This window comes from Balaenoptera musculus, chromosome 20, assembly GCF_009873245.2.
Source record: "Balaenoptera musculus isolate JJ_BM4_2016_0621 chromosome 20, mBalMus1.pri.v3, whole genome shotgun sequence".
Lineage (NCBI taxonomy): Eukaryota > Metazoa > Chordata > Mammalia > Artiodactyla > Balaenopteridae > Balaenoptera > Balaenoptera musculus.
Window position 1 is genome coordinate 41,658,421 of NC_045804.1, and position 23,486 is coordinate 41,681,906.

Consider the following 23,486-nt stretch of genomic DNA (forward strand, 5'->3'; position numbering starts at 1 on the left):
CAGTGAGAGGCCCGCGCACCGCGATGAAGAGTGGCCCCCACTTGCCACAACTTGAGAAAGCCCACGCACAGAAACGAAGACCCAACACAGCCAAAAATAAATAAATAATTAATTAATTAATTAAAAAAAATATTAAAAAAAATATTCTTAAAAAAAAAAAAAAAAAAAAGAATCCGCCTGCCAATGCAGGGGACACGGGTTCGAGCCCTGGTCCGGGAAGATCCCACATGCTGCGGAGCAACCAAGCCTGTGCGCCACAACTACTGAAGCCCATGTGCCGAGAACCTGCGCTCCGCAACAAGAGAAGACAGTGCAATGAGAAGCCCACGCACCACTCGCCGCAACTAGAGAAAGCCTGTGGGCAGCAATGAAGACCTGAGGCAGCCAAAGATAAATTAAAAAAAAAAAAAAAAAAAGTTCTAGAGCCAGAGTGGGTTTGAATGCCATTCTGCCACTTATTAGCTATTTTACCATGGACAAGTTAAGTGATACTGGCCTTGGTTTACTCATCTGTCAAATGGGATAATAATATTTACCTCACGGAGTTGCGAGAATTAAATGAGTAAGTATTTGTAAAGCACTTAGAAGGGTCCTCACACACAGAAACTGCTCAGTACATGTTAGATATTATTTTTCTATATAAAGTTAACATGAGATGTAGGTGTACTTTAATATCTTTGATACGGTGATAGGGTGAAACGTGCAAGAAAAACATGCTTAGGCGTTACAAAATCTTAGAACTAATTCAGCAAACAGTTCTTGAGCACCGTAGGCCATGGGCTAGGACAGAGGATATAGCAGTGAACAAGCTGACATTCTAGTGGGAGAGACATAGTAAACAAACACATAACGTGGGGGTAAGTGCGATGAAGAAGAAGTAAATATAAGGGGACAGGACAGAGACTGATGGGACAGCAGGAGAGGTGCGTGTGGGATGTGTTTTGCATAGGGCAGTCAAGAAGTTCTCTCTGAGGAAGTGACGTTTCTGCAGAGACCTGAATGATGTGAGAGAAGAAGAGATAAAAATCAGGGGGCGGTCCAGCTTCCTCTCCTGAGAGCCCGGGAAACCGGCGGAACGCAGATACGCGAGGGCCGGGAGCCGGAGGAGCCGGGCCACCGAGGACTGTACGGCAGCGGGGGAGCGGTTTGGCGGGGACACAGGGCCGTTCAGTGGCCGCCGCGATGCTCCCCTCCTTGCAGGAATCGCTGGATGGGGATGAAAAGGAGGTAGAGAGCAGCGAGGAGGGTGGCTCCGCCGAGGAGCGGAGACTCGAGCCGCCGCCCAGCAGCCACTACTGTCTCTACAGCTACCGCGGAAGCAGGTGCAGCGCCCGGCCGCCCTTGTGGCCCCGCCCCCCCGGCCCCGCCGCCCGACCCCGCAGCCCACCCCGGGTCCCGCAGCCCACCCCGGGTCCCGCAGCCCACCCCGGGTCCCGCAGCCCACCCCGGGTCCCGCAGCCCACCCCGGGTCCCGCAGCCTGGCGGCTCTCAAACGCCGTCTTCTCCCCTCCCAGCCAAGGTCTCTGGCCCTCAGGGCCCTCCTCGCCTCACGCGGTACTTCCGGGCCCCCATCCTGGACTTTTGTCCCTGGCCCTCCCATGCCTCTGCGCCCTGTCCTTGACATCTTCCAGCCCCTTCCTGTCGCCCCTGCCTTTTGTTTAGCGCAGTGCCACGCACGCTCAATAATGTCAATTCCCATCCGCTATCCTTCCTGTCATTGTCTCCCCACTTTCCTCCATCCCCAACCCGCCATCCCTACCCCCACGCCCACCTTCTAGTTACCCTCTGTCCTTGCTGCCTCTTTTCCCTCTGCCCCAGCAGACTTCCTGGGGTTCTTCTGGCCCTGTAAAGTCTGTTTTTGTTTTTGTTTTGGCCGTAGTGCGTGGCTTGGGGGATCTTATTTCCCTGACCAGGGATTGAACCCAGCCCCTCAGCAGTGAAAGTTCCGAGTCCTAACCAGTGGACCGCCAGGGAATTCCCTGTAAAGTCTGTTTTTAAGAGTAAATTTCCTTGACTCTTCTGGATGTTTAATTTAGCCTTTCCTCCACCCCTTAAGTGGCCTGGAGAGAGAAGGAGCTCTTGTCAGGGCTGTTTTATGGGTTTTCCCTGTCAATGGAGGCAGTGGAGGATTCAAGCACTTCTACCTTGCAGCATTTTTAGTTGACTGCCCCTATCCTGCTTGCGGGGGGTGGGGGGCCCCATACTCCACTTGAGTTAGAACCCATAAGTTGATAGCTGACTTGCTTTTGCGGCGTGCAGATTGGCACAGCAGCGAGCGGACAGTGATGATGGAAGCCCAAGCGGCACAAATGCAGAAACTCCCTCTGGTGATGATTTCAGGTAAAAACAGCTTGGCCATAACCCGCGTATGTGCTTTTCTCTTAAGGGCATCTCTGGCCTGCAGATGTCAGTGGGTACCCTGTCTCCACGCAGCTTTCCCTGAGTCAAACCATCAAGCCCACCTCTCCCCTAGGAACCTCATCTTGATTTTCTTATTAGTTCATTTATTCAAGGCTGGGGCAGATCCAAATACCCTTGTGATTAGCCACACAGTTATTCTGAGCTTCTTGATTGGAACTCCAGTAAATATTCAATATCATATAAGTATCAAGAAATTTAGGGCTTCCCTGGTGGCGCAGTGGTTGAGAATCTGCCTGCCAATGCAAGGGACACGGGTTCAAGCCCTGGTCTGGGAAGATCCCACGTGCCGCGGAGCAGCTGGGCCCGTGAGCCACAACTACTGAGCCTGCGCGTCTGGAGCCTGTGCTCCGCAACAAGAGAGGCCGCGATAGTGAGTGGCCCCCGCTTGCCGCAACTAGAGAAAGCCCTCGCACGGAAACGAAGACCCAACACAGCCATAAATAAAGAAAGAAAGAAAGAAAGAAAGAAAGAAAGAAAGAAAGAAAGAAATTTAAAATCCTCCTCCCCCCCCCCCACTGAATACCCTTTCATAGCTCCTCTGCTGCACGCTACAGTGTAAACTCCAAGATAGCAGGGATTGCTGTCTCTATTGTTCATCGATGTCTCCCTACCTCGTACCTTGAGTGGTACCTGGCACAGGGCAGATATTTAATATATACTTATATATATATGAATGAATGAACCTCAATACTTGATGGATGCAAAGTGGAGTATAATACAAAAATATGTTCACTGAGTGACTGGATGATGGATGATTTAAGGAATTTTTCAGGTACTGTAATAGAATTGCGGATAGATATATATATATATATATTTTTTTTTTTAAGTCCTCATTTTTAGAGATACCTAATGAGAAATTTAGGAATGAAATAATATGATTCCAGAAACTTGCTTCAAAATAAGTCTGGGAAGTGGGAGGTATGGACAACATGGGAGTACAAGTGAAACAAGATTTTTTAAAAAATAATTTTTATTGCAGTATAGTTGATTTACAATGTTGTGTTAGTTTCAGGTGTACAGCAAAGTGAATCAGTTATATGTATACATATAGCCACTCTTCTTTAGATTCTTTCCCCATATAGGCTATTACAGAGTATTGAGTAGAGTTCTCTGTGCTATATACTAGGTCTTTTTTAGTTATCTATTTTATATATAGTAGTGTGTAAAAGTCAATCCCAGTCTCCCAATTTATCCCCCCCCCAAGTGAAACAAGATTGCCCATAAGCTGATAGTTGTCAAAACTGGGTGGTAGGTACATGTGGGTTCATTATACTATTCTATATTTTATATGTTTGAAATTTTCTATAACATGAAACCAAAGATGTGAGGCGTATTGGGTTTATATTTTATACTGGGAAGTTTATGACAGAAGAGCTTTTCTTCCTGCATATTCAATTTATAGTTTCTGTTTATATTCTAATCTCAACCAAACTGAAGTGTTTATGTTTAGCTCATAAATGATCACTAAGCTGGTGTGTTTATTCATGGGTAGTAGGTAGTTGGAGGATTGAGGAAAGAAGAGGAGGCATGAAATAGTGATCTCGAGGGACTTCCCTGGTGGCACGGTGGTTAAGAATCTGCCTGCCAGTGCAGGGGACATGAGTTCGATCCCTGGTCCAGGAAGATCCCACATGCCATGAAGCAACTAAGCCATGTGTCCCACAACTACTGAGCCTGTGCTCTAGAGCCCGCGAGCCACAACTACTGAGCCCACATACCACAACTACTGAAGCCCACGCGCCTAGAGCCCGTGCTCCGCAACAAGAGAAGCCACCACAATGAGAAGCCCACGCACCGCAATGAAGAGTAACCCCCGCTCGCCACAACTAGAGAAAGCCTGCAAGCAGCAACAAAGACCCAACGCAGCCGAAAATAAATTTAAAAAATAAATAAGTTAAAAAAAAAAAGTCAATCCCAATCTCCCAGTTTATCCCTGCCCCCCCAAGTGAAACAAGATTGCCCATAAGCTGATAATTATCAAAACTGGGTGGTAGGTACATGTGGGTTCATTATACTATTCTCTCTACTTTTATATGTTTGAAAATTTCCACAACATGAAACCAAAGATGTGAGGCGTATTGGGTTTATATTTTCTATTGGGAAGTTTGGTGATAGAAGAGCTTTTCTTCCTGCATATTTAATTCATAGTTTCTGTTTATATTCTAATCTCAACCAAACTGAAGTGTTTATGTTTAGCTCATAAATGATCACTAAGCTGCTGTGTTTACTCATGGGTAGTAGGTAGTTGGAGGATTGAGGAAAGAAGAGGAGGCATGAAATAGTGATCTCGAGGGACTTCCCTGGTGGCACAGTGGTTAAGAATCCGCCTGCCAATGCAGGGGACACGGGTTCGAGCCCTGGTCTGGGAAGATCCCACATGCCGTGAAGCAACTAAGCCATGTGTCCCACAACTACTGAGCCTGCGCTCTAGAGCCCACGAGCCACAACTACTGAAGCCCGCATGCCTAGAGCCTGTGCTCCGTAACAAGAGAAGCCACCACAATGAGAAGCCCGTGCACTGCAAAGAAGAGTAGCCCCCACTCACCACAACTAGAGAAAGCCCGCGCTCAGCAACGAAGACCCAACGCAGCCAAAATAAATAAATTAATTAATTAATTAATTTAAAGAAAAATAGAGATCTCAAAGAGTAGAAGAATGAGTGAACCAGGAAATGTGATAGCTGGGCAGCGGTAGGGCCCACTGGAGGCTAGTGGTCATTAATTCAATTTATTTATTTATTTATGTATTTTGGCTGTGCTGCACGGCTTGCAGGATCTTAGTTCCCCGACCAGGGATCGAACCCGGGCCCACGGCTGTGAAACCACCAACCTAACCGCTGGACCGCCAGGGAATTCCTAGTGGTCATTAATTTAAAATGAGACTAGACACTGTGGATATGGGTTTTTGTCCAACCACATTCAGCTGCATAGGTGCAGATGCCGAGTAGGTAGAGAGCTGGACTAACCAGGGCTGAAGTTTTGCTAAGCAGGTACAGGGAGGTGAAAACAAAGGGGTTGAATGAGAATGTGTGCAGGGGTGTGATTACAATGACTGGAATTTAAGCTGGGTAAGGAGGAAGGAGGTGAGGATGAGAAACTTGAGGTTTCTGTGAAAAAGATATAAGGTCAGTGGCTTGGGGGTCCCAGTGGAGTCATAATACTAGAGAGAATGAGCTGGAAAGATAGAACTATTTTAAATGGATGAGGTAGATCATACTTGGTGATATACATTCCTAGAAGCCTCACCAACAGGAGTCAGATAGAAAGCTTTGCCGAGTCCTTAGTGAGGGCTTTTAGCGATGTCCTGTCTGACTTCCGGGGTGTAAATGCAGAGTCCACTGGTAAGGAACGTGTGTCTTTCATTTGTCAAGCCTCTCCTTGGCGGATACTAATCTACCATCTGAATTGGAGCCAGAGCTGTGCAGTTTCATTGCTAAGCGTCTTTCTAAGGGAGCAGTCTTTGAAGGGCTGGGTAATGTTGCATCTGTGGAGCTGAGGTAAGTATAAAATGTGCTGTATCCTGAGATTTTATTTCTGAGCTAAATATGAGAAGTGGTGAGAAACTCCAAAAGATCAGTACCTACTAGACCTGCAAAGTTCATCTTTGTTCCCTGGCAGCTGAGCACTGGGCCTCACACACATTTTTGTGGAATGGAATTAAGTGAGTGGCAGAGACTCTGCCTCCTCAGTGTACACATTTAGCCTTGTACTTGGAAGAAAAGAGCTGATTACCAAAACTAAAACTGTATACTTTACAGTTGTAAAGGGCTTTCACAAACTTCAATGCCATTCTCCTTACAAAGGGGTGATAAAGCAGATACTCTTACTTCCATTTTCAGATGAAGTCATAAACTTAGAGAACTTGAGGTCCCAAGGCTGGTCACATTGATGGAATTCATGCTTAAATATAGGTGTCCTCAGTTGAATTCCAGCCATTTTTCCACTACACCCCTTGATTGTAGTTCACTTCAGACCATGATATTGGCATCAAGTCCTCTCAGGAGTATGAGGCCACATCCCAAAGATAAGGCCATCGGATAAACACTTCACATCTGCCTGGGGCTTCAGTGATTCGTGAAGGTTTAGGGGAGGGAGAAAAGATGATTATATTTATGTGAACATGGATAAACTATGAACAAGAGTGAAATTTGCATGAATTTTTCACATAAGACAGGAGAATTCAAAGAAATTCCATGTTTGTTAGGTGCTGCTTTAGCTAAAGCCCGTTATGGTATATGTTCATTTTCCTCTGTTGTTACAAGTAAACCAAGAAGTCTGGGAAGCTCTGAACTACTGAGCAGTCTAATGGTATTGCCAGATCAGGATGACCAGGGCTCAGAGGAGTCTACAGAACTACATGCATGAGTTATCAAAATAATACATTTAACCTTTTTCTTTCTTTTCTAGAACTCCAGGTTACCGAGTTGGTTGTTATTACTGCCTTTTCCAACACGAAAAACTGCTTTCCCAAACAGCAACAACAGACTCTGAACATAACTGTTCAGAGTATGTGGTCTGCTTTTTAGGAGGGTCTGAAAAAGGACTTGAGCTATATCCTTTCTTTGGTCTTTGAGGGTATCAGGAAGGAAAATGTTGGCAGGCAAGTAGAGGATTATTACTAGCAACCTCCAAAAAGGTTTTCTACCTCTTATGCATTAACTTCAATTTCAGACCTCCATACGACCAGTTTGTCTTGGCTTGTTTTAATTGACAGTTATTTGAGAGATTTTTATATTACCTATTGAGAGATAAAACCCTTTCTTGATTCATCCTTTATTGCTTCCTTAAGAACATACTTTCAGGCTTGAATTGGACAAGTATATTCAAGGGCTGAAAAATAACATGAACTGTGAGGTAAGATGATTGTGTTAATTTTTTTTAAAAAGAGTTTCATTCTTTTTTTTTTAATATTTATTATTTATTTGGTTGTGCTGGGTCTTAGTTGCGGCACGTGGGATCTTTAGTTGTGGCATGTGGGATCTAGTTCCCTGACCAGGGATTGAACCTGGGCCCCCTGCATTGAGAGCATGGAGTCTTAACCGCTGGACCACCAGGGATGTCCCTGCATTAATATTTTTAAAGACTGGGATGATTAACATTATGCAACTGCTATACTTGTCAAATCATCCAGGTGGACACAGACACTTAGGAATTCTGAAAATGTGCTACTTTGCGGGCTAATAGAAAGGTGCTTGGGGGCTTCCCTGGTGGCGCAGTGGTTAAGAATCCGCCTGCCAATGCAGGGGACACGGGTTCGAGCCCTGGTCCGGGAAGATCCCACATGCTGCGGAGCGACTAAGCCCATGCGCCACAACTACTGAGCCTGCGCTCTAGAGCCTGTGCACCGCAACTACTGAGCCCGTGTGTCTAGAACCCGTGCTCCGCAACAAGAGAAGCCATGGCAATGAGAAGCCCGCACACCACAATGAAGAGTAGCCCCCACTCCACACAACTAGAGAAAGCCCGTGTACAGCAATGAAGACCCAACGCAGCCAAAAATAAATAAATTAATTTAAAATGGATTTGTTTTAAAAAAAGAAGAAAAAAAAGAAAGGTGCTTGTTAAGGGAAGCAGGGAACATAGTCCTATAAGTGCTGTAAGTGTCACAAGACTGCTTCTGAAGTTTTGCATTTATGAAAAATTCAATCAATTAAATTCAAAGGTATATAGTAACATGCCAAGCGAGGAAGATGACGTTCTTTTCCCAATTTCTAGACACATAAGATTTATATTCTGGTCAGAACTAATGGCCCACAAAGCCTCTGGCACCAGAGACATGGTATGCAATGGGATGACTGTCCTTGAACTCAACCTCAAAGATTTTTAGAAACATCCCATTTTTCATTAATCGATCTTTTATGAATTAGATACATCTGTATCGATTCCTTTATCCATACCTTTTAAAAACTACGCGTTTGGTTGGTGGCAGTTAAGTCATAACTCTTATAAATTTACTACCCATTACACGTGGTAATAATTCCTTTCACTTGTCGTGCATGTGCTTACAAGACACTGCAGGAGGGGAATGGATAGCATAGGAGTGAGCTGGGGATACGAGTCTAGGGGGAGCTGCTCTCCCAGGCTGGAGCTCTCCCTCCAGCCCCAGGGAGCAGCACAGCCAAGGAAGCCAAATGAGCTCCTGGCAGCGTGTCTGACACCCAGAGTGGGCTTGAGTGCTTTGATGCGATGACTTGTATCCTTCCCTGTTTGCATTTCGAATGTGAACGAACTATCTGCATTCTTTCAGTCATTCAACAGGCACTTTATAAGCTCATCCATGGACATTTCAGATGCTGTGCCAGGTGCTGGGGAGAGGATTATTAAGAGAGTATCTCCAAGAGTTCACAGTACAGTGGGAGGAGATTGACATGTAAATGCCCCAACTCCTTTCAGTGAAGAAATAGCATGGAACCCTATTAATTCAGTCTCTTCATTTTATATAACGCATTTCTTAGTGTGTTTTTAAGAAATGCAGTACTGAATTAATCCCCACTCTGCCCAACAAGCCCAGCAAAGTTATATCACAATTCCTTTTTTAAAATTTGTGGTGTTAGCTTAAAAGAAGGTGTCTGTCCCCAGTTCTTTTCACTGTCAAGAGTATCATGAAGAAAATGTTAAGTCCACTAAGGTGAAGGCTGATATCAAAGCAAATGACATTCTCTCTTGATCTAGGAAAGGGGTGGGGAGAACCACGTACAGTCCTACCTGAGCAGCTGGTTTGAGGATGTTATATGCCCAATCCAAAGGGTGGTTCATCTCTTTCAGGAGCAGCTTACCTTTCTGCTACATGCTGTAAGTATTGCCCAAACAAAATCATTTCCTTAATTGAGAATCACTTTGGCCGAGTTTGGATTATTTAAAGACATACTTATTTTCTCTGAACATTACCTTCCCCCCCGAACATTGATTCAGACAATGCCTGCAATTAGGATAGACCACACTCTATTTATTCAGATCTAGAAAGTTACACTACTAAGGCAGAATTGCAAATACTGAGTCTTCTAATAGGATAAAAGTTGTAAAATAATTACTTTTTTTTTTTTTGGCCGCGCCACACAGCTTATGCGATCTTGGTTCCCGACCAGGGATTGAACCTGGGCCACGGCAGTGAAAGCCCCGAATCCTAACCACTAGACCAGCAGGGAACTCCCTAAAATAATTATTCTTTGAAGTGATCTGGAAGAGGTGTAATTTTCAAAATAATTTGAGAAGGAAAATGGAAATCAAAAGTGATTTTACCTGTATAAAAATGTCCAAATAAAAAATGAAAAATTCACTAAAATATCCAGACAATGGGGTAGGCTCAAGTAAATGGCCAGGTTTTTCATGTAAATATGTGGTAGGTAGATGCAGCTGAGGCTGGATGGCCCCACAAGCCCAGGTGGTGAAGCCAGGTTTCAGACCATTAGTAAGCAACAGCTGAACAAGGCTCTGGAGAGCTCCCGGACAGTGCCCAGCAAGCATCGTCTAGCGTGGTGGTTATTGGGGGAGGTGATGTTTAGTCACAAGTGGCTGCTCAACAAGGAAAACTGGAATACATGTATCAGTTAGGCTTTATTTTTCTCTCATAGGCTCTGAGTTATACTCCTGTTGAGGTTAAAGAATCAGATGAAAAAACAAAGAGAGACATTCACAGGTAAAGAACAGTTTTGCAAAGAGAGAACCTTTTCCACAGCAAGCCTGATATTTATGTTTTTAACACCCATCCCCGCTCCCAATGCAGAATGAATTTGCTTCCTCCCTCCCATCCTGTAATATAATTTGTGCAAAAGGATTGTGTGTGTGGCAGGTTTCTGAGTGTGGCCAGTCTCCAAGGCCTTATTCACGAAGGCACCATGACGTCTTTGTGCATGGCCATGACGGAGGAGCAGCATAAGTCTGTGATCATCGATTGTAGTAGCTCCCAGCCTCAGTTCCACAACGCAGGTGAGCCACAACCCCGGGAGCAGGCTTGTGAATCTCCTTTTTTGCGCTGAGAACAAATGATGCAAACTTATCCTTCCTGTCTTGTGGAGTTTTACATGTTTATCCCCAAATCACCAAAAACAATAGCAGTTCTAGAAACATGGAAATCATGTCATGCCTAGCAATTCTTCTCCTAGGTATATAGAGAACTCTTGTATATGTACACAAGGAGACAAATACAAGATGTTCATAAGGGCACTGTTTGAAATAGCAAAGAACTGAAAGCAGCTTAAGTGTCTGTCAACAGGAGAATTGATAAACTGCTCTATTCGTACAATGGAATACTATATAGCCGTGACAATGAGTGAACTAGAGCTATATGTCTCAGTATAGCACACAAACATATTATATAGTGCAAGAGCCATTAAAGAAAAATACAGTTTTAACCTATGCAAAATAATACTATATAGGGCTTAGAGATAAAGTATGTGGCAAAAGTTTAAAGAAAGACACGGGCATGATAATCCTTTCTGATGGGAAAGGAAGGGGATGCGATTGGGAAGAGGCACATTGGAGCTTCAACCATTTTGGTATTTCTTAACCAGGTGGTGAGTTAAGTTTTTTTAGACCATTATAGAAGTCTTAAATAATTCATTATAAGAGTTTTTATAAAGGAGAAAAGAATATCATGATGTATACAAATATTGAATCATTATGTTGTGCACCTGAAACTAATATGTCAATTACACCTCAATTTAAAAAAAAGAAAATAAATAAAAAGAAAGGAAGAATAAATGTCTTGTGATTTCACTTTTATTTTTTCTAAAATATTTTATAGGAAGCAATCGGTTTTGTGAGGATTGGATGCAGGCTTTTTTGAATGGTGCTGAAGGAGGTAACCCTTTTCTTTTTCGACAAGTCCTGGAGAACTTTAAACTAAAGGTAACTAATTGGCTGTGTGCCGAGTGCCACACGTAGTCTTTGTCTGAATTGTAATTAGTACCAGTGACTGAGTAACAAATCTGCTTTGTAGCTATGATGTCATTCTCAAAACTAGAATCCTCAGTGCCAGTTTTCCCATACCCAGTGACCACTGGGTACCTAAACTTTTCATCTTTGCTAATCTGACAGGTGACGATGGTATATCACTGTTTTTATTTGCTTTTTTTTTTTTTTAATTTATTTTTTGGGTGTGTCGGGTCTTAGTTGCAGAGTGCGGGCTCTTCATTGTGGTGTGCGGGCTCTCTGGTTGTGGCGCGCAGGCTTAATTGCCCCACAGCATGTGGGATCTTAGTTCCCTGACCAGGGATCGAACCAGCATCCCCTGCATTGCAAGACGGATTCTTAACCACTGGACCACCAGGGAAGTCCCTTTATTTGCATTTTAAAAATTCAGTTTATTTCAACCAAAACCAAAACAGGTTGCCCATTTCTCCCACTCCCTACCTCCTGCCTCTGGTGGCCACCAGTCTGTTCTCTAAGTCTATGAGCTTGTTTTTTTTTGTTTTTTTTTTTAAATCTATACATATTTGGATTCCACATGTAGAAGAGATCGTGTGGTATTTGTCTTTCTCTATCGGACTTGTTTCACTTAGCACTTAGCATGGTGCCCTTGAGGTCCATCTGTGTTGTCACCGATGGCAGGATCTCATTCTTTTTCATGGCTGAGTTGTATTCCACTGTGTATATATACCACAGTTTCTTTGTCCAGTCATCCGTCAGTGGACAGTTGGGTTCTTCATGTCGTCGGTGATGCCGCAGGGAACATGAGGGTGCAGATACCTTTTTGAATAGGTGTTTTTGTTTTCTTCAGGTAGATGCAGAAGGAGCATTGCTGGATCGTATTTTTTTCCTTTGGATTATTACCTTAGGGTATATTCCCAAAAGTGGGATTACCAAGTTAAAGTGTTTGAATGCTTTGGTTCCTATTACAAATTGCCAGCTTGCACTTCAGAAAAATAGGGACAAATTACAGAATGGCCAGCAATGTGTGTGGGTTTTCTATGCAGAACCTAATATAACAGTTTTTATCAATCTTATTTATTTTTATTAATTTAATATTGGCACTCCATAGCTATTCACATCTGTCTTTAATTATTATTCAGGCTGAACATTTTTTCATGTTAGTTTACTGTTTGCAAATAAACAAACAAAAAGACACATTTCAATGGAGCAAATCTATCCACTATGATATAGCGACATTATAAATTGTAAAGGCAATACTAATGAAAGATGTTACCTGTCATTCTCTATATGTAAACAATATCTTTATATTTTTTGATAAATTGTCAAGTAGAGTTCGGGTGTTAACCATAAATTTGCATTATTCTGTATCTATTTTGTACCATAAGCCTTATTCACAATAATTAAAATAATTTTTTATAAAGAAACACGAACTAGAGTCCTCAAAAGGCATTCCATTTATATTTTTCAGTGGCTTCTGCATAATATGTACCACTGCATATCCAATTAATTGGATTGAATGCTTGCTTAAATTTCAAGGACATCAGTCTTGTAATTTGTGACATATCTTAGTTGGAAAGCACAAAAAAAGGAGTTCCATGCCTAAGCGTTCAAAATTTTGGTGGGGAGGCATGTTGTCACCTTATTTAGGAGATTTGTAAAGTATTTTTACTTTATATATATAAAAGATTTTGTTCTACCAAGGGCAAAGTATATTAGCAATAAAAATGATGAAAATATTCAAAAATAAAAAGCAAACATTTCAGTAACATATGTTGAGTTCTCAGCTGGATAGGAGATCTTTTTCAGGCTTCATTATTATCTCACTAAACATATATTTAACTGGGTAATCTTTTTCTAGGCCATACAAGACACAAATAATTTGAAGAGATTTATCCGGCAGGCAGAAATGAGTCATTATGCTTTGTTTAAATGTTACATGTTCCTAAAGAACTGTGGTAGTGGAGATATCCTTTTGAAGATTGTTAAAGTGGAACACGAAGAAATGCCCGAAGCCAAAAGTGTGGTAGCTGTCCTCGAAGAATTTATGAAAGAAGCTCCTACCCAAAGTTTTTGATCACATGTTTTGAGATGATTATATTGTGAAGTTATGCAAGCCTTGGTGTTTGAAATTGCAGTTGTTATAACTGTCATAGGATTGCTATTTCAGATTATTTGAAACACATTCTAGGTTTTTTCATGTTGTACTTTTAAGATTAAACCTAATTAGACATATAAATCTGAGGCAAGTCTTCATTGAGCCCTAGATAGATGTGTGTTAGAGTTGTGAAAATTTTACATTTGCTGGTCTCATAAATTCTAGACTTCAGGGAGTTGTTCCTTAAAAAACTTCAGAGGAGATTTTGTGGCTTCTGTGAGGAGTTTGCTGCAGTATTTAGCAACTTTTCCTCCCAGAAAGATGATAATACTTCTTTCTCAACGTACTATAGCTTCTTTTAAAAAAAGTGCTTCTAGTCTTAGGACAGATTAACACCACGACACCATTTCAAAAACAGATCTGTGCATCCTGTGGGTGCTTGATAGATTTTTTTTGTCTGATTGATAACGGATGGATGATGAAGCCAGCTTTTATGTCAATATGCAAATAAATCATGAGTGTGTAAGGAAGTAAATGAGCTTTAAAAATAGATGTACTAGCTTCAAGATAAAACATTATCTCTGATGGAAAGCTACTGCAGAAGTGGCCCCATCACTTTCTTCATTTGTTCACAGGTATTTGCCAAGAGCCTATATTTTCTTTTTTCTTTCAGATGAAAATGCTGGAGTTTTTAAACCGAGTGTTAAAAAAGAAACAAAAGTACATAAATTGTACAAGCAAATGTAACAGAGATTCTTCATGTCAGCGTAAATCATTGCTTTTAGTTTTTTGTACATTTGTTGCAAGCCTTAAATTGTTTTATTCTGAATCAATTGAAAGTGTTCTCAGAGCCATTTATAATTCCCATGGAAGCCAACTGTAGCTACACACGTATGACTGCAGTTTGTTCTGCTTAGCTCTTTAATAAATCCATTTGATAATGATTTTTGTTTAGAAGATCAGAAGTCTTGTGTTCTCACTGCCCTCAGGATGCTCAGAGGAACACAAGCCCGTAAAAATCTTCTCCTACACTCATCTAAATTCACATTAAGTGCTGAGTTTTAACTTTGCAAATGACTGACAATGGCCTTCTGCTTTCTCTTATATAGAAGTCTAGAGACATGACTCACTGAGCCATTTCTTTTCTTTAATGAGAAATACAATTCAGGATCCTCATAAAGGCTTTCATATGGTTTTAAACTTTAATAACTTGGATCATAGTCAGTGTAGAAAAAAAAAAAATCCAAGTAGCATCTTTTTTATAGCATTAAATTCAGAATGACTATGGAAAACAAGCGATTTTTTGGCACAGCCCTTGAATCTTTTTCTAATGTAGGGTTGCCCACTTGGAAATCAAATTTTTAAATAAACAATGTTAAGACATCAACATTTTGAGTCTGGAAAACATATTTTTCATTTTCAAATTCACATATCATTCAAGAGTCCATGTTGTAAATAGCATTTAAAAGCAAATGTATTACCTGCTTCAAGTCATTTATGGATAGAGTCAAGGCATAATTACATATTCTTTATATGTACTTTTATATATACTTTTTGTAATGTAAGCTCACTACATTACACAGTTATATATAAAACAGTCTTATTTTAAAAGTGTATGATAAACTGTATATCACTACTGTAGACAAGGAAAATAGTGACATGGCGTTGAATATCTTGTGGGCCATGAGAAGAAACTCAAAGAGCTCATGACCAAAAACATGTACTGTATTCAAATTTTAATAAGCTAATATATTAACTTTTAAAGTTTTAAAAAGCATTTGTTCAAGTGTGGAATACATTATGTATTATTTGTGTGCTATACACAGGAAATGTATGTTTGTCACGTATCAAAAATGGTCTCAATTTATCTGTAATTATATTTACAATAATAATAATAAAACAGCTTAGCTTCTCACCAGCACAGTCATTTTTATTCAGTGAGCTCAATTCTCCAGCCTGACATTTTTATTAATTCGCAACAAGTTTATGGGGGAAATTATACTTGTTAGGCTAAGGAATTTGTTGAAGGAAATCAAATCACCTGCTGGGAGACACCTTTCTGCATCCTGCAGGAGGCATCAGGCAGAGTGTAGGAGCAATTTCCATCACAATGTTTTATTCATTGTCCAGTAAAGTTTACCTCTCGAACTCAATAACCCAAGTCAATTCCTTTCACTCTCATTCATTATTAACCATGACAGAATGCCTCTCCTTTACCAGAGGATCACTTATACCAGATGCCAGAAAAGCCTGCAGGCGTCTCAGAAATAAGATTCAGTTACTAGGACTACATTTTCCTAACCATGTGTCTTCTTAGTCATGGAAACCCCACTGGCTTCAATGAAGTCTTTCCATTTGGAGGTCTAAGAAGGCAGCTCCAGTCCTATATCTGCTAAACTTCTTAAATGTGCCTCATGGACTTCATACCACTCTGCATTGGCATAAATGCTAGATTCTGGACATTGGGGGTGATAGTGGGTGATAGCTGCTGATTTTCTTGTGACCTACCTCTGGGAGGGCTGACAAAATGGAGATCCTGTTAAGTGAACACCGAGTGAATGTTCCAAGGTTCATGGCTGTGACCAATGGCCCCAGGCCCAGGGCAATGAGACTGGCTCTTTAAACAAACACCCTGATGCTTCTACAGACTTAGTGTCCTTAAAGTTCTATACAAACACCCGAAGGCTGAGAACATGAACTTCGGAACCAGGCAGTCTTGGTTGTGATCCTACTAGCAAGTTACTGAATTTATCTAAGCCTTGCCCTCATGTGTCAATACGGGTGTACTTATACCCACTTCACACCAAGTAGCTGTGCAATTAAATGAGAGTAAGATTGAAAGTGCCTCTCGCCCAGTGCCCTGGCACATAGTAGGTACCCAGTAAATGGTCTTCATAATTACCTCATTATCGGTAAACATTAAGTAATGGGAAGAATGAGAATCTTTCCATTACTTAATGGTAGAAGGGAGGAAGGGAGGAAGCCGAAGAGTGAAGAAGGAAGGGATAAGAGGCCAAGTCCAAAGCTGGCTTAACGACTTTTGGCTGCCAGGGAGCTTACCTTTAACTGCCTCGGGTGTCGGAACCTGGAACTGAGTCCTGGGAGCACGGCTGCTGACAGGGTCCAGACTTTCCTTCTAGGGGAGTCAGTTCTCCACACTCCAAACAGAAGTGGGTTCCTGGACCTTTAGGCTGAACCCTGCTCTCAAGTTTGTTCTGGGGTGACTTCTGCCATCCCAGAAAGCATTTAAAAATATTTGTAAATGATACACAGGAAACTGATGTGAAAACATTTATGGGAAACAACTCCCACAGTGAATTTAACAGGGTAGTTTAATCCTCCAGCGAAAGTTATGAATGGCAAAACTACATACACCGCCATCAGCTTAGAAAAACTGGTGAGAACGGATCACCTTCTCAGGTTTCACCCGTTCAAAGCCCACTCGACTGTTAAACTTACCAAGCACCAGACTCTACCTTAACACTTAATGCTCCTCTTATTTTCCCCTTCTGTATGTGGACTGTCCATGCCCTTTTACCCTGAGAACATTCCTAATCGCTTCTCCAGATCAGGGTGCTGACAGCCTCTAGAAAGACCGAAAGACTAGGCCATTGGGGTAAAGAAGGAAGTACCTAAGATATTTTGAAGACAATTCCTCCAATAATAATAGTCAAAATATTAAGCTCTCATTGGGGTACCGTGTAAGAGTGGAAGGGGAAGGCAGGGCACCCACCAGGACAGCTGGCACAGAGGTTCTTGACCTGAAACTATGGATGAGTTTCCTTATTCACAGCCCTCTCCCCCTAAATCGTACACAAAATTGTCTGTCTGTGCATTTTTATGGGCAGAGAAATTGTGCTTTCATCAACCACTCAAAAGAACTCAGTAATTCAAGAAACGTTAAGAACCACCAAGCTGGGCTTCCCTGGTGGCGCAGTGGTTAAGAGTCCACCTGTCAATGCAGGAGATGCGGGTTCGAGCCCTGGCCCGGGAGGATCCCATATGCCGCGGAGCAACAAAGCCCGTGCGCCACAACTACTGAGCCTGCGCTCTAGAGCCTGCGTGCCACAACTACTGAGCCCACGTGCCACAACTACTGAAGCCCTGGCGCCCAGAGCCCGTGCTCTGCAACAAGAGAAGCCATGACAATGAGAAGCACGCACACCACAACAAAGAGTAGCCCCCGCTCGCCACAACTGGAGAAAGCCCGCGCACAGCAATGGAGACCCAACGCAGCCAAAAATAAATAAATAAATTTATATTAAAAGAAAAAGAACCACCGAGCTGGAAACACCAGCACCGAGCACGGATGCCCCATCTGTAGCGCATACATCATAGACCCACCCCCACTGCTGTCCACACTCTCCCCCTCCCCCTCCCCCACCCTAACTCAAACTGAGATGAAATAGACTCCAATGCCAGCCCTTCAGGTCACTTCTTGAATAACCAGTGGCTTAAAGAAAAAAAAAAATCTTTAATGGAATCTGTGCTCAAATAATATGTTACAACAAAAATATACAGAATATACACGATATAAAAATATTTAGAAACAAACATTGCAGCTTGTGTTTTTTGTTTCCACTTACTCAAGTCCTGGGCGGGGGAAGATCAGTGTTGGGCAGTTTTTTAAGGCAGAGGAGTTTCAGAGCTTTCCAGCCAGCACTGGGAGCAACATGAATGATGTCAGGAAAGGGTTTCCACTGCACCCGGGAATCGTCATTATTTGCAAACGAAATTGGACACTGGGGAAAGAAGATCCAGGCTTGGCGAGCAGCAACTCTCCTAATCCTCTGGGCAAGAATGATTCTCATGGAAATTGAGAATCCCATTAGCTGTCAAAAGCATCTCCTTAGGGAGCTTTTCCTAATTAAAAAATGAATGATGAATGGTGTCATTAAAACGAAATTTCTCCTCTGAAGGTTTGTTTTCCTTTCCCCAGTTTCCGTGATTCCTCTTCCGTTTAGGGAGGGAGTGAGTCTAGGGCTGCTGTTTGGGGAACGTCAGCTTTCAGTCTCTGGAGCCTGTGGATGAAAGGCGACCGGCCTCCACAGCCTGAAGATTCACTCCACCCTCTGCTTCCCAGCACCCTGGCCAGGTGGCCACACTAGAGGAGGGAGGACGGAGGACGGGGACGTGCTGCTGGCAGGTGCTGGGAGCTCACGAACAGAGGGACTTGCCGGGGAGAAACCCAGACTCCAAAAGTAAAGCCTTCTTACCGGACAGCTGTCTCCCGGCCCTGGGTTGGAGACCTGAGTGGTGTGAAGTGACTACCGTCATCACTGGGCAGTCTTGCTTGGAGCGATGGTTGGGAGAGGTGGTGGAGGTAGGCGTTAAGCACAGCAAAGAACTTCAGGGTTGTTTTTGGACAGGGAGCCGCTGGGGCTGGAGGCCTGAGGCGTGCAGGAGGCTCCCTTAGCGCATCCCAGACCTTGCAGGGCAGACTTAACAGGATGGGAGACAGGACCTCCGCCTCAGGCAGTCCGTCTCGGTAACAGGCTTCCATCTGAAACTCTGAAGGTACTGGGTACTTCTCTGAGGGCTTTCTAGACTCTTCTGGTTCACAGTCTTCTTGCCCCTCTCCAGGCCGCACCAAACAAGAAGGCCCCTCTCTGCTCCCTCCACCCACATCCCAGAGCTCTCAGGTGCCAGGGCCTGGAGGGGAAGCCCTGCCTTGCAGCAGGGCACCAGCAGCTTCCGTCCCTCCAGGAAAGGACAGCGCCCCTCAGGGTTAGCAGTGGTGGCAGCCCAGGGCTGAGGTCCCCCCTCCATCCTCCCCCGAGTCTTCTTGGCCCCCATTCCAGCTCAGAGTCTCCTAAGAAGCAGACTCTTCCAGCTACACCTGCCTCTCAGGGGGCAGAGAGTGGCAGGCACAGGCTGGCACAGCTCAGCCACACCCAGGCTCATCCCCCACCCTGGGGCTGGCAGTCCTCCGCACAGCGTTGGCACAAGTGCAGCAGGACCTCGGGAGCCAGATGCGGGGACCAGAACAATCTATTGCTGGGCAAAGCCAGGGAAGGGCTTGGCATGGCTTGGGGGTGTCCCTGGCTAGGAGGACCCTGACCATTTACGTGCGATCACAGTGGCCCAAGACCCCCAAATGCCTGGCCTGGCTGACTCTGGACCTTGGTATATTTAAGGGCTCTGACAGGCACGTGGCTGCCTCCTTCCTGCACGAACGCAGCCTCCTGGGCTGTCAGTGGCTGTGAGTTCCCAGAGCGGTATAAAGGGAATGGCGTAGTTTGTCAAAGGCCATCCTCCCCACACCCACCCCTCAGGGTGGGCACAAGCTTCTGTCAGGGGTCGTTGCCTCAGCCTTGTTTTGCCACTTGGGTAATGGGTGGGGGGATGGATCTGATCATCCCTCCCAGCTCTGAGCATCTGAGTCTACAGGCTGCCCTCACCTCTGACACTCACCCAAGCACCCTACAGCTCTTCTCCAGGAGCAGTTTTCCATCTGAATTGAGTTCCTTTTACTGTAGCCTCCTGTGCCCTCAACTCAAAAGGGCACTTGGCCTCAACATTCCTGCTCCAGCCTCTCCTGTGCCCCCAAAGCTCCTAAGGGAGATACAACAGAATCTTTTCAGATAGGGAGTCTATTCTAGATGGGAATCAGAGCAGAACTTGGCAAAGGCGAGGAAAACCTCAGCGTCCTGAGGGTCCCTGGAAAGGCCCGAGGTCTCCCTCCACCATGGCAAGTCTCCCACAGTCAGTGATTCTCAGAGAGGCTACTGGGAGCCTCTCTGAGAAAGGCAAGAAAGCCCAGTAGCCTCTCTGAGAAAGGCAAGAAAGAAGGGGGCAAGCTTTTTCCCATCTCTCAGCACCCTCCTTCCTCTCATGCAAACTCCCGCCCCATCCCCCTCTGCCCCTCGCAGCCTCCTCTGCAGCCTCCAACTGGCCTCACGTTGTCTTTCCCATCCCATGTGCATCCGCCCACCAAACCACACACACACACACACACACACACACACACACACACACACTCACGCATGCACACACGTATCAGAACACTGGCTCTATAAACAAAGGACAGGCACATTGCGGGGTCAGGGCAGTGGAAGGGGAGGAAAAGGCCCTGAACATAAGGGCATGGATGCTGGGGCACTGGTGTGAGATGTCAGCACCCAGGAGACGCCCAAAGTTGATACCCTTCCGCGGGGGGAACTTGGAACGAAGTTTATTCCCTCCCGCTTGGGTTCCTCTCGCTGGGTACCTGCAGGGCAAAGGTGGGGCCTGGAGTTACAGAATCGCCCTCCTCTGCCCACCCCAGGCACTAGAGGCCACATCCCAGCACCCACTGACATGCATGGGAGGGCACCCTGGGCCCCCCCAGACCAAAGTCGACACGTCCTCCACCACCAGGCCCCCTTCCACTCCAGAGCTCCAGACCCAACAGCTATGGAGGGAACACTTCCTGGCCCACAGTGACCTCGGGGCTGGACAAGGGCCTGCCTGGCTACTACAGACTCAGGCCGTCCTTACGCGCTTAGGTCTCTCAGGGTGGCGATGAGTGAGAAGGCTGGTGCCCAGTCTATGACAAGGCAGGGGACCCCTGTACACGTGGGACACGCCCAGCCCGAGGGGACGGCCACTCTCACCTCACCCCAGGCCTTCACCCTGGCCCGAGGTTTTCAGAACAATCTAGAAAAACTACAGAAGCCACATCCAAATCCTCCAACAGGTGCCTTTCGGAAAAATGCCTCCACTCTGTTCAAATCGGAACACAAATATTACAGCGGCCCAGCGTCTCTTGTCCTCTCCTCCCTGGCCTCACTGAGCTGGTGACGAGAAAAAGAATACGGCTGCTCCTTGCCGACGCTGCCTCTCCCTCCCTTCCCCGACCGAGGTCCTCCAGGCCCTTAGGGGGGTGGCGGCAGCTTTAAGTCCAGCAGGCTGTAGGCAAAGATGTTCCAGAAGACAGCGAACAGCACAAAGACGGTGTACATGGCCCCAAAAATCCACCACAGCGACTGGTCCTGCAGCCTCTGCTCGTAGTTCCTCAGGATCACCACGCCCAGGGTGATGCCTACAGCCACGCCACCCAAGTGCGCCACGAAGCTCGGGTGAGGGCACGGGGGATAGGCTGATGGGTGGAATCGCAGCCACACGGCCCGCCCAAACTCCATACTCACTGCAAGGGGAGGAAGAGCACAGAGAAGTCACAGGAGGGCCACGGGGCGGGGGCTGCGCGGGAAGCCTTGCAGTCCGTCCATTCATCCAGCCAGCCACTCAGCCAGCCACCCACGAATTCATTCACTACCCATCAGGCCAAGCACTGTTTGCTCTGTGCCCTGGAAATATAATCGTGAAGACAACACACAAACCTCTGTCCTCCTAGCGCTTACAGGGTCTGGAGATGGACCAGCATATAGTTACATACATAAGATAGTTTCAGTAAAAGAAATTCTATGGGGAAAAAAATAGGTGATTTAAAATCAAGGCCACATTTAAGGAGGGGGGATTCTTTCGTTTGGGGAATCAGGCCAGAGCTTCCTAAAGGACTGACATCTGAATATCAAGAGAAGACCCTAAGAAGAGCGTTCCAGGCAGAGGCGACAGCTCTGTGAGGAAGCCCGAAGGCCCTTGCACCCCTGCAGGCGTGAGTCCTGGAGGTGCAGTTTCCCCATCTGTATAAAGTCTCAGCCTCTCTGTACCAGGCTGCACTGCCGGGACATTAATAACAACCTCAATACGTGCTAGCCCTTTACATTTTATAAAGTGTCTTCATGTACTAGTTCAAAACCCTTAAAGAACCCTCAGAACCAGTGCTTTTGTGGTTGGAAGGAAGGGATGGAAATAAACAATCCCAACAAAGTGCTGGAATTTAATCTTAACGGATTCTAAAACGCCCCCATCCCGCTCTCCAATCCATCGTTCTTGCACGAACTTCTTGGGTTGGCCAGTCCAATGGGGATGTATGTACTCTCTTGAAAGGATAAGTGCCGGGAAATTGTGCCATTTCATTACCTACCACCCAAAAAACACCAAATGTGGGGATTCTTATCCCCATTTGACAGACTAAAGCCTTTGAGGGGAATTTTCTACTTTTTCGTTACCAGTTAATTAACCAGGGCACCTCTCTCCTCTCTAACCGTCCCAGAGATGCCAGCGCCTACAGGGATGATCATTCCCCAGGGGAATTGCCCAGCCTCCTGGCCTGGACCCTGCAACTCCAGAGGTGGCCAATAGATGGCGGAAAAGGAGCGGCGAGGGACGCCCACCGTGCCCTCCCACACGCCTCCCCAGGCCCTGGGGCATCTTCCTGCCTTTGCTTCACAGGCCCTGCGGTCCGCAAACGAGGTTTGAATGGCATTGGTTCCAGCTCCAAAACCACATTTTAGTTTTTATGGTGCTTGGAGTTGGATTCTTCTCAACAGCAAGACTTATTATTCTGTTCCTTTCCTTGCAAACAGACAAACTCAGTCTGAGCAAACTGGAGGCTATGCTCCCCAACTGCTCCCAGCCCACTGCCCCCCACGGCCCACCATGGCCCCGGCTCAAAGATTCTGTGAGTTTTAGGGCTGGAAGTTCCTCTCTGGGATTAGAGATCCTCCAACCCCATCCAGGAAACGGAGACCAGAGGGCCCTGAACGCCAGGGGTAGAAGGGATGTAAAAGTGGATTGAAGTGGAGCCCACCCAGGCCCCTGCTCCTTTGTTCTGGCTCAGTCTTCCTCTTCCCCACACAGCAGGTAGCTGACCCAGGCACAGACAGTCCAGGAGCTCCAGCCCAGCCTGGCTAAAGTGTGGGGCATTAGAGATGACACAGGCTGGCTCTGAATACTGGCTCTACCACCTCTAGGGCGGGTGACCCCAGGCAAGGAACTTCACGCTCTGAGCCTGTAAATTAAGCCTGACAATAATCCACTCTTCATAGCCATGTTCTGGGGACTGAATGAGAGTCTGTGCGTCCCTCTTCTCTCCTCTGTTCAGACTCATCTTTTCCCATCTCAGAATGAGCCTCTTGGCCTCTGGTCTCATCCCCCTCACTCAACATCCTCTTCATCCTGCAGCCTGATGAGTGACTGCAAACTCAAAACTGTCAGTATCTCTCTTGTTTAAAGGCCTCCAGTGGCCTCCCAGTACATTCAGAATGAAGCCCAAT

General features: G+C 45.2%; 2 protein-coding genes across 3 annotated transcripts in view; one reads left to right on the forward strand and one right to left on the reverse strand.

Annotated features, from left to right (window-relative positions):
* Positions 1 to 987: 987 nt before the first annotated feature.
* C20H17orf75 (chromosome 20 C17orf75 homolog) lies at positions 988 to 15,304 on the forward strand. Of its 2 annotated transcripts, none has more exons than XM_036837852.1 (10): positions 988 to 1,322; positions 2,260 to 2,340; positions 5,792 to 5,917; positions 6,828 to 6,971; positions 7,217 to 7,274; positions 9,093 to 9,212; positions 9,992 to 10,056; positions 10,210 to 10,346; positions 11,164 to 11,267; positions 13,150 to 15,304. In XM_036837852.1, exons 1-10 carry the CDS (start codon positions 1,183 to 1,185, stop codon positions 13,363 to 13,365), a joined length of 1,191 nt encoding a protein of 396 aa, XP_036693747.1. In that variant the 5' UTR covers positions 988 to 1,182; the 3' UTR covers positions 13,366 to 15,304. The 2 variants fall into 2 exon arrangements, with proteins under 2 accessions (XP_036693747.1, XP_036693748.1); XM_036837853.1 differs by having other exon boundaries at positions 1,068 to 1,322; positions 14,060 to 15,304.
* A 3,844-nt stretch (positions 15,305 to 19,148) lies between these two features.
* Positions 19,149 to 23,486, reverse strand: part of RHBDL3 (rhomboid like 3) — a 45,208-nt gene continuing 40,870 nt past the window's right edge. The window contains exon 8 of the mRNA XM_036837118.1: positions 19,149 to 21,514. Coding sequence (XP_036693013.1) covers positions 21,243 to 21,514 — 272 coding nt within the window. The 3' untranslated portion in view covers positions 19,149 to 21,242. The remainder of the gene's footprint in view (positions 21,515 to 23,486) is intronic.

Coding starts and splice junctions, on each gene's coding strand:
- C20H17orf75 (XM_036837852.1), top strand. CDS start 1,183: ATGCTCCCCTCCTTGCAGGAATCGCTGGATGGGGATGAAAAGGAGGTA. Junction 1,323..2,259: donor TACAGCTACCGCGGAAGCAG/GTGCAGCGCCCG, acceptor TGCGGCGTGCAG/ATTGGCACAGCAGCGAGCGG. Junction 7,275..9,092: donor AAAATAACATGAACTGTGAG/GTAAGATGATTG, acceptor CTCTTGATCTAG/GAAAGGGGTGGGGAGAACCA.